The sequence below is a fragment of the Cryptomeria japonica genome, chromosome 10 (genome assembly GCF_030272615.1).
Source record: "Cryptomeria japonica chromosome 10, Sugi_1.0, whole genome shotgun sequence".
Lineage (NCBI taxonomy): Eukaryota > Viridiplantae > Streptophyta > Pinopsida > Cupressales > Cupressaceae > Cryptomeria > Cryptomeria japonica.
In genome coordinates this window covers 487441259-487451812 of record NC_081414.1, presented here as the reverse complement: position 1 = coordinate 487451812, position 10554 = coordinate 487441259, and the positions used below count along the sequence as shown (strand labels likewise).

General features: G+C 32.9%; 1 protein-coding gene across 9 annotated transcripts; it reads left to right on the top strand.

Annotated features, from left to right (window-relative positions):
- The first annotated feature begins 294 nt into the window (after positions 1-294).
- On the top strand, positions 295-7830 carry LOC131039404 (uncharacterized). 9 transcript variants are annotated; one of them, XR_009359101.1, is made up of 12 exons: positions 295-523; positions 1501-1783; positions 2210-2347; positions 2462-2552; positions 2710-2778; positions 2869-2944; positions 3042-3107; positions 3197-3571; positions 5488-5511; positions 5705-5840; positions 6087-6208; positions 6436-7830. XR_009359101.1 is itself a non-coding variant. In XM_057972147.2 (9 exons), exons 2-8 carry the CDS (start codon positions 1610-1612, stop codon positions 3546-3548), a joined length of 966 nt encoding a protein of 321 aa, XP_057828130.2. In that variant the 5' UTR covers positions 295-523; positions 1501-1609; the 3' UTR covers positions 3549-3571; positions 6436-7830. The 9 variants fall into 9 exon arrangements, 2 of the variants coding, with proteins under 2 accessions (XP_057828130.2, XP_057828129.2); XR_009359099.1 differs by having other exon boundaries at positions 5488-5564; XR_009359100.1 differs by having other exon boundaries at positions 5488-5840; positions 6436-6529; positions 7410-7830.
- Positions 7831-10554: the final 2724 nt, after the last annotated feature.

Here is a 10554-nt window from a genome sequence, read left to right as displayed (position 1 = left end):
ACCTTATCTTTGAATATATGATATGTATATTTGACTTAGATGTAGCTATAAACTTTATATTCCGAAAATAAAATATTTCTTTAACTCAAATATCAAAACATAAGAACATACATTCCCTTTCCTCCCACTCTTCTTTTAATCTCTCCCATTTACCTTATTTTCATCAAAATATACATAATTTCTCATTAAAATGTAATTATAGACCTACAAAAAATACACTATAACACCTAAGAAAACCTAATAAATCATGCATGATTTGTTAACCTTGATAAAGTCGGAAAACACTCTATATGAAAACACTTATAGAAGAAGCGCATAAAAGAACCAGACGTTTTTTAACCCACGGACTAACGTTTGCCGTTAAGTTGGAGGAGGATCACCCTCGCTGTTACGGATATCGTTAGCGAAAGATCCAACACAAGCTTTGCAAACCCCTGCAACCATTCTCGCAGGCGACAATGATAAATTTCTTCATCATTTTGACAATGTCACGCGTTCGACTCCTTGAAGCTATATTCCGTCTGTAAGGTTCCTTTCCATTTATGAATAATGTTATTGCATGAAACGTAGGTTTGTTTTCTATTTAGATGATTTTGCTTTGCTTCCTATCCTAATTTTTTACAGTAGAAAGGGTGTCTGGATCTTTGTTAAATTCGGTTTCATTAAGACTGGGTCGATAGATTTTTTGTAAGGGGTTGTACAGCAGTTTATTGGATTGCCAGATTATTTAATATTATTCCTTACAAGAGTGTGTTTTGTCTAATCGGAAATCAGGGTATCTTCATTCTTTACCTTCTATACCTATTGTGATCTAATAAAGAAACAAGATAATTTTTAATCCAAATGACGGTAGAATTACCACCTTTCTCGAGGAAAGTGCGTCTTAGTATGGTTTTGCTGGCCTTGATTTGCCCATTTATATTCGAACTTGCATTAGATTTCAGCCACGCCTTTTACTAATGGAAGTGCAGATTATTAAAATCATATTTTTCTATTTATTCTATTTTTTTTTCCTTTCCTCAGAGAAAAAAATGGCCCAAAATGCTCAATTATGCAACAGAGTTTTCCTTAATGATAACGAGGTTCTTTCCTATTAGGTAAATATCAACGTAGATATAGATCTAATTGAAAATTTAATTGGCAAATTATAGTCTATTTAAAAATGGAACTTGACCTCAGTTTTATAGAACAGTATTTTTTCTGTAAGAAGTGACAATGTTTTTTCAAACAAATAAAATCTTAAAAGAATTTGAAAAATCCTTTTAGATTATTAACAATGTGAAAGTATTTTCTCTTTTCTTGGATATATGTTCTTGTACACCATGCCATTCCTAATTTTTTTCCCTCTTTTCTGGAATTATTTTAGATTATTAACAATGTGAAAGTATTTTCTCTTTTCTAGGGTATATGTTCTTGTACACCATGCCATTCCTAATTTTTTTTCCCTCTTTTCTGGAATTTTTCCTAACTTGGTTTTGACATATTTTCTTTCTTCTGCAGGATTTTATGATTTTCTTGTTTAGGTTTTCTTGATGGTTCCACAAATTCATGTGGGGTTGAAAATATAGTGTTATATCTTGTTTTAGCTGCAAAGTGACATTGCAACAAAATGTTCAAAGGAGACATGGGAAGGCCTCCTTCATTGTTGAGCCTCTGCCTACAGACTGCAATTGATAATATTCGATATCTTGGTGATGTGGGAGAGACAGACTCAGAACTATTGAAGGTTATTTTGGTTCACTGTACTCCAGAACAACTGAGGTTCATTGAGGATTCAACTGAAGTAAGTTTATTTATTTTTCATTGTTTTTCTATATATAATTCATAGTAAATGACCATAGAATATTGAAGTCCAAGAAGTTCTTCATTTTAATCTTTTAAACGAATGTTAAAGATTATCTTAAGAGTATTAATGTGTAAGATTATTCCTTTCTAGAATGAAATAAATGTTTACAAAAAACATGTAAACATTGAAATGTAAGAATTGGTCCTTTAAAGTCTGAAATAAATTAAAAAAAATTACCAATTTGTATTAATTGCTTCTTTCTAAACTGAAATGGACGAATTACTGAAATTAAGAAAATCTTAAATGATACAAAGATGGAACTTGCTTCTGTATGATCCTAAGTCAGACATTTATATGTGTTGATGTTTGAGGAAAATTGCCAACTTGAAAGCTGTAGTAACTTTGTTGAAAACCATCTTGTAGGGAAGAGACTTGAGTCCAGTCACAGATAGCCTCTGGCTGAACTTTTATGAGCGTAAATTTGGGGAAGAAAATGCTAATTTGGTGAAGAAGAGGATGGGGCAGAAAGGGGTCTGCTTCAAGTGGAAGTTACTTTTTGAAGTAAGATCTTCCAAAGTGCTAGTGGTGTACTGTAGTGTGCATGGTTTGTTTATTTTCATATTTAATTTTATGTTACTGTAATCTCATTACAAAATCATATGAACTTGTTTTCAGGCAAAGGCTGAAGAGCAGGAGAAGCAACAGCAGAAGACACTTGAGAAGTCATTAAATCGGCTTAAGCAATTATATGCAAAAGCTGATCAAGGTATTCTAGTCACAACTTGATTCAGCTAATAAAGTAGCTTTTCTAACCAATTCAATTATTTCGCATTCTCTTAAATTTGTCATGGAAATTTGCTAAACTTGTCTACATTTTGCACACATAACAAAATCCTAAGCTAATTGTTATTGTTGTTTTGCAGAAAAGCAAAATAAGCAGATACAAATATGTACAAAGGTTCCACCTACAAAAGGGAAAAGGAATTATGGAGGTATTGTATTCATTTATGCTATTTTATAATGATGAAATGTGTTGCCTAAGAAGGCTAGTGGTTAGAGCTACCTGATTGCTTTGTATCCAGGTTTTGGTTCGAGTGTTGATCTCTCTAATGTGAAGGGTCGGCTCATGAAAAAGGCAAAGATGGAATTTATTGCTTGGTAAGCTGAAAAATGGTTTGTTTGAGTTTGAATACAATTGCTATTTGATTTGTCAATAAAGCATATGTGTCGGTATGATGTTTTTGATTTCTGGCAGTCGTGAAGCAAGAGCACAGCCAACAAGATTGAACAGAATTTCAGCTCAGAGCAGGGTACCCTTAGGGTGAGCTTTGGCATGGTATTACATTTTTTCTTATTGATTATTAAGTGTAGAATAGCTCCAGTGACTTTAATTTTTCTTTATGAATGTAGGAGGGTATCAAATGTGTCCAAGAGTGCTTCATCAATGACCTCTAGTGAGGCAATAAGCTCAAATTTAAATACAGCTTCAACTAAATCCCCCTTAACGATGACTAAAAGTCATGTTATTAACTCAAATATGTCCACAGCTACAGCTAAAAGTTCTTCGTCGGTAAGACATGGGATGAACTCTAGTGTTTCTACAGCTTCTCAGCATAGAACAAACTCAAGTTTGTCTACATGTTCTCCTAAAAGCTTTTCAACAACAACCTCAAGTGGTCTGGCAAAATCAAATGTAATAGGTCGGGGTTCAAGTATCAGAGCTAAGGATTCCATGGTAGAGCCTAAAAGGAAGATTTTCTGATTGGAGTCTGGAAGTGTTTTATGGTACATGTTAATATGTCCTTAAATCTTAGTTAGCTCACTTTATGTTAATATTAGATGTTTTGTGAGGCTCAGTTATTTCACTGATTCCTTGCATTATGGAAAAGGATAAGGGTGCCTGATCTGGTCCTGTCAGTTGGTCTAAAATTTCTTGTATTCACTCCAAAATCTATCTATAAATTATGCTTGCATTGGCCTGAAAATCTGCCTCTTGGTAATATTTTTGTACAGTCTCAAAAATTGCATGCATTGCCCTAAATGAATTGCCTCTCTATAGTTTTGTGTTTATTTATTTATTTTTGTTGTATTGCCACTCAAAATCTGCTCTCTTAATTGCTTTTCCATTTCCTTGCAAAACTTAATTTTAGATAATTTTTTATGCATTGCCCTGTAAAATCAACTTTATTATTCGTGCTTATTGCCTGGCAATATCACTACTGAATAAATATGTGGCAAATGCTTTAAGACTGTGAAGCTGTATTAGCATAGAAAATAGAGAAAAAACAAGAAGACATCTTCCGGGAAGTGGAATACTTTGCACTTTTGTATTACTATAGGAATGCTCAAAGCCATTATACTAATCCCGTTAATAATTTAGTTAAATTTTATACTCTCTTTAGCACTAAAATAATTCAGATAGACATATGCATGTGTGAATTCAGATAGACATATGCTTGTGTGCTACCAATAACATAATTCAGATACACTCACAGTTGCAATGTCCTGATTATGAGTTGTGTATTATGTATTCTTGGAGGATCCAGACTAAGTTGTGAGTGTCTAGCATGCATTCTTGGAGATTGTATACATAATGCATGTTAGAAGGCAAAAGATTTTGATGCCTTTCCCAATTAAAGTTTGGGATGGATTTATGCATAACTTATTGCAATTTGATTAACTGGCATATTTGGGTGGATGGATGAGTGCAAGTGAACACGAAATTGTTGAGGGTCAAAATTATTCAGAGGCACTTGCAATTGCATGACTTCCTGACTGTGAGCTGATTACTGTCACCGAGCATTCTCAGACATTGTCTATTTAATATGATTCAGAAGGCACAAGGATTGGAAGCCTTTTGATGATAGGTTTATGATTTTTGTTTGCATATCTGATTTAGTTTAGCAGCATGTTTGGGTGTATTGATCAGTTCCAAGGCAATATCACATTCTTGAGAGTTATTTATGGAATATGTAGATTGCAAACTACTATTGAACTGCTTGATTTGGCACAATCCACTTTGTATTTGTTGACATGCATATTCTTAATGGATTTTTTAATGATCATATTACAGTGTATTGCTTATGATTCTGCATCTCAAATATCAAAATACCATCTTGGAAATCAAGGATTTTATTGTTCATGCCATCTTAATTTTGTTGAAATATGAAAACGATTTCTTCAGTTCATTCAGAGTTCTGCTGTACTTTCCTTTTTAAAGTTTCCCATATAATTGTTTCTTATGCTTACCTTTAGATAATATTGTTTGATTATATCTTTTAAGTGTCAAGATTTAAGCAATGGGGCATTGTGGAAAGATTGAATAGTAATATTCAACAGTGTCTTTACTGATAAGTTTCAGGGCCTCGATTGTGCACATACCATATCTTTTTCTGATCTGTCCTTTTAATGGTACCAGAAAAATTGATGTTGGGATAAGGTGTAAATATAGATGGTTCCTGCATATGTTAATCCATTTGTACTTTAGCAGAAAATCATTATTCAAGTGATCTTTCGGTAGGCCATCTGCTAAGTTTTACTTCACACATCTAGGGCAAAATTATTCCAATTTATAAATGCACGCCTTTCAATAGATGATTTTCACAAGTATTTCCATTTTTCTCGGCAATAATTGTGAGACTTGGGACTGCCCAATGACAACTACTGACCAGTATTGAACATTACTGTTTTGGTGTTTCCAGGGCTTTCAAAAGGGACTATATCTCGTGAGTAGTGCTTCTTTGGTTTTTGATATTGTGGACCATTGCCTTCTTGTTTGGTATGTCAAAATTTTCATGACCTAACTGCATCCACTGATGGCAATAAATGCTGCTCTTCAAGAAGTTTTTCCCCATGCATCAATTCAAATTTCACTATATACGGAGTATCAATGCTAATTGGAAGAATTTGTTATCACAGATTCACAAGCATAGTAATCAATAAACTTTATTTATGTGTATTATATGCTACTTTGAACGTGATCAATCGAGAACACCTTTTGATCTATGTCTTCTGCAAATACAATGTAGATGCCATTGTACTGCACAAGTCGAAGGTCCCACACTATACGAATCTATGCAATCTTTATTTTATTAATAATCTATACATGATTGTGAAAATTGTTCTCATCTTTTTGAGAATGTAAACAAAGGAATGTTTTTCCTTGTAAATGAAACTCTCCTGATTTTGAAGATATGCTGAAACATTCCCCTTTAATTCATAAGATCATAAACAAAGACGTGCTTTTGTATAAATCTCAAATTTCTTTTACCTGAAGATTTTGTGCTATTATTCATCTCAGGGGAGTATTCGTAAAGCTCAGTCATCATCATGACAATTAGTTTCCACGAGTAGGCATAATCACATGGAAAGAGATCCCTAAGGCACATCGTCCCTTTTCTCACAATATATGGGTATAGGGAGGTAGGTCTTTTCATCCTCAATCCTATCTCCTTTCTTGTAAAATTTTTTGGTGAGTGTTTTATAAGCTTTCTTTGTCTCAATATCAGGATTGTTATAGCCTAAGATTTCAAAATTTTATTAGAAAATTATTTTTGTTCTATTGCCAGGGATCTTTATTATTACCTTGATATTTCATTGTAATGGCAACTAATAAACACTATTTGTTGTCCTGAAACTCTTGCCTTCAGGATCAAGCTTAAAGGCACAAAGAGAACATGTGATTGTTTTAATGCCCAGTGGAAGCTTCTGACAACGAACAATTTGTTGTGCATTATACAGCAGGTCTGGATTATGTTTAAATTCCAAGCAATTATTTTCACAACAATCGTGCCCTATAGAGGGCTTGAAATACAATAATTGCATTATGTTTTTAAATTATGTAATATGTAATAGTTGTTCCTCTATGCTACTTTCCATGGCATGGGAGCAACCGATCAAACAGCTACTTGCAGGCTGCAGCAGAGTTTACTTCATAATATGATTGTTTTATCTTAGGATTTCATTAATAGAAAAACATCGTTGAAATAACCAGTTTTTCATAAACATACTCCACTGAAGACGTAATTTCAAAGATAAATATGATTGACAGCAAATTATGGTGATCTCTCTAAGCCTCTATGAGATCATCTGCATTGAAAAATTACTGTTCCAGCTAGAGAGAGTTTAGCTAGAGAAAGTTTTGGTCCCAAGAAAGTAGCTGTCCAACTTGAAATGGCAATAGTTATATATCCAAAAATAACCCACATTCTGTACTTCACATGTTACTCGATCCACTATATCTTGAACTAACATTCCAGCTCAATAACCAGGGTTGCATTTGCAATACCCCCGTCGTTCCCTGATTTGGCAAGGAATAGTGATGAGTTGTAATCCAAGGACCCTGTGATGAACAGTATGAACTATTAATTTGACTCTTTAGATATGGTAATCATGAACTAATATGTTATAATAAGATGATAATAGTATTCAGAGTAAATAATTCTAGGTCAGCTTTTAAGTAATTTCTAAAGTGATTTAGGAATAATATTTGTGCTAATTAAGGTATTATTTGAACTAATGTTTGACCTGGAGAATTGTTTGGTTAAGATTGTGGTTTCTGACTATTGATCTGATAAGTTTAATTGAGTGAGTTTTGTATATGCATGTGTTAATTGATTACAAGTGGAGCACAAGGGCGAGCAGGAAGGAGGACGACAGAGGAAGGGCGACCAGGAAGAACAAGGCATGAAGGCAGCTGACAAAGGATCGCCCATTTTTGGCTTTTCACCTGCCAATCGCATAGCTTGAAGTTTCTAAAAGTCCTTTGTTAAATTTTCTTGGAAGGCGAGTGCAGATCCTAGAATCGCACACACCATATGACTGGATAAGATGATTTTAAAAGAGAGATCATTAAATTTTGTTTGGGGAGTGAGGTTTGGGGGATCTAAGTAGCTGCGCGCATGATAAATACAGAACGTGTAAATTGTGGATGCCCATGTTTACAACTGTCAACTGCATGTTTACATTGTGTTGATGTTATGACCTTTTCATTGAGAATATTGAAACAATAATAATTTTATATATTTAAGTTTTCTATTATTGTCTATGTTTTGTTGATAATATGGTCTTAGATTAGGTGGAGATAAGTGGTGTAGTGAGATAGGTGCTTTATCAAGAGTAATAAATATTGTTCTTAGTCTCTTGTCTAAATATTTGCAAAATTTCTTTAATAAGTCTTAGTAAAATTTATCAATTTGTAAAGAAAAAATATATTTATATACATATAATTGTGTATATGAATATTAAAATTATGTTATTTTCTGTTATCAACGTATAAATATTTTCTTAATCTAATGATGCTCGCCTTCATCATTATGTCCTAATGTATCATTAGTATGTTATAAAGATCTACCGTCTTGTAATTGTGCTTTTAAAATTATTTCTTGAATGTACAAGTTTTTATTGACAACACAATATATGATAATATGAGAACCTTTACTTGACTCTCAATGATTAGCAATATAAGAAGGATGAAATGGTTGTGTTATTTATGAAATCCTAAGTTTAAGTTTGAGTTTATTGATTAATATTGAATTGTTAAGCTATAGGACCTATTTAATTTGGGTCCTTGGTAATTTTCTTTCTTTCTTAAATGCTTCTTGGAGATGGTGGTTTTCTTTTGTTACAATGGACTTGTTTGTTGTAGGTGAATTGACTTAGTTTGTGGTTGTACGGAGAGTGTTGAATATGGGTAAACAAAGAAGATTAGGTCTCCACACTGGGTCTACTTGTCGATAATTGGCTTAAAAAGATGCTTTGGCCAAATTTTTTGAAATCATTTGTGAATGAGTGTGTTTCTTTCTCACTTCCATATTATGATATTATATGCATATATTTTTTTTGTGTGAATTAGTATGTTAAATATATCATGTTGCACCATTTTCCATCTTGTTCGTTAGTTCTAGATTGGTAGGCATGTTGTGTAGGGTTGGGTATTCTTTGAGTAGGAAGAATTCCATGAGAAAACATTAAGCTGCGTGGTTGGATGAAAAAAATGCTTGAATCATGTTCTCATATAACGGTTGCAAGTGGAGAGTTTGTGGCAAACAGAGACTCTAGTATCTTATTGTATCATTGTGTTGTTGATATGACGAGATGGACATAATACCTAGGTCACATGCCATGTGATAGTGATAAGATGGGCATGTTGCCTAGGTCATGTGAATTTGCTAAGTGGATGAACTTTCTTGTGGACTCAATTATTGTAATGTCCTTATGATGAGATGAACTATGTAAATGAATTATGATGAACATTATCATCATGATATATTAATGAAGTATATGGAGCAATCTATGGAAATAATGTTTTGCAAATGTTCATGTCTTTACACCTTTGTGAAGCAAAGTATCTTGTTGTACAAGTGGCTAGCTGGGAATACAAACTTGAGACTTATATGTGGGCCTTCAAGCAAAGTCCTCCATACTCTAGTGATAGATAGGTAATACGTGTTCTTACAATTTAAAAATTGTATTAAATTTTACTTATGGTTCTAATTGTGATTATGTATGATTACTTGATCAAGCATTTTAGATGAAAGGAAGAGAAAATGCAAGAACTTCCTATGTATCATCAAAGATGTGCATTTGGAAGAAACAAAATCTTGTGGTTCAAGATTAGACAATCTTTAGATTCTTGTTCAAACTAAGGAGGAGATTTATATTGAAAACCAAGTCCTTAAAATTACATGTATTGATGTGATGTGTAGAAAATGAGTCTTGATCGATCTCAATTTAATTGATTTAATAAAATATGTATATAGAATTGGAGTCACTCACATGAACCAAATGACTCTATATGGGGAATGGATTCAATTGCTTATATGTACCATACATTTTTAGTTAAATTATGAAAAAGTGTTATTTGAGGCTTCTACTTATTTCATGGATACCAATGAAACCATTTTTTATAGCTAAGATCTTGATATTTTCTAATATTGTATTACCATGATCATGTTATGCTAAATGAATAATGTTACTTGTCGAGAACCTTGAATTAGAGCATATGGACAAGATCCCAAGCCTTACGACTAAGATAAAATCCTAAATACTAAGGCTATGCAAATTTATGACTTTTTTGGAAATAATAAATTGTATTATCAAAGACCAAAGCTTGAATCATGTTTATACTTAAATATCTTTCCCAAGAGTTGACATGTCTAATAAGTCGACTTCAATTTTTTTGTGTGCAAGTTATTATGATGCCTTGTTGATTGACCTAATAATTTTGTTGATCAATTGAAGGGTATATGGCTAAAGTAAGCTTGACAACTAGGTACCTATCTACTCACCCATGAATAGCTTAGCAAGAAATTTTAAATGGAGATTTGGATGTCTCAACCTTAGTCTATGTATTGTCCATGTATGACTAGAGGAATAAATTTGGATCTAGCTTAGTTGTTCTCTTGCTACATGATTAATAATTTGTTTGATAATTTCATAGTCTAGAATAAGTTAGTTTGGTTTTCTTGTATTTTTCTCATGTTCCCTTCACAAGAGAGCAACCTTGTTAATTATACCTCAAAATTGGTTTTCCCTTCAACATCTATTTTGTTTCATAATGAACCCAAGGATCTAGTTTTCAGAATGGTTCCTAACCTTGGACCCTTTAGATAAATATTTCCCATTGAAGGATTTTACAAGCTGGTAACATTCCCTATAGATTCTCATTGCTAAATCTTTGCTCTTCATTTTTATTTTTGTGTTTGAAGAGATTTTACTAGGAAGAAAAGTCATGGTTATTGATCTCATTTTTCTCAAATGATCCACAT

What these genes read in the sequence shown, in the direction of transcription:
- LOC131039404 (XM_057972147.2), top strand. Translation starts at nt 1,610, where the DNA reads ATGTTCAAAGGAGACATGGGAAGGCCTCCTTCATTGTTGAGCCTCTGC. An exon ending in AGTGGAAGTTACTTTTTGAA is followed by an intron (nt 2,348 to 2,461) that starts GTAAGATCTTCC and finishes ACTTGTTTTCAG; the next exon opens with GCAAAGGCTGAAGAGCAGGA. An exon ending in ATATGCAAAAGCTGATCAAG is followed by an intron (nt 2,553 to 2,709) that starts GTATTCTAGTCA and finishes GTTGTTTTGCAG; the next exon opens with AAAAGCAAAATAAGCAGATA.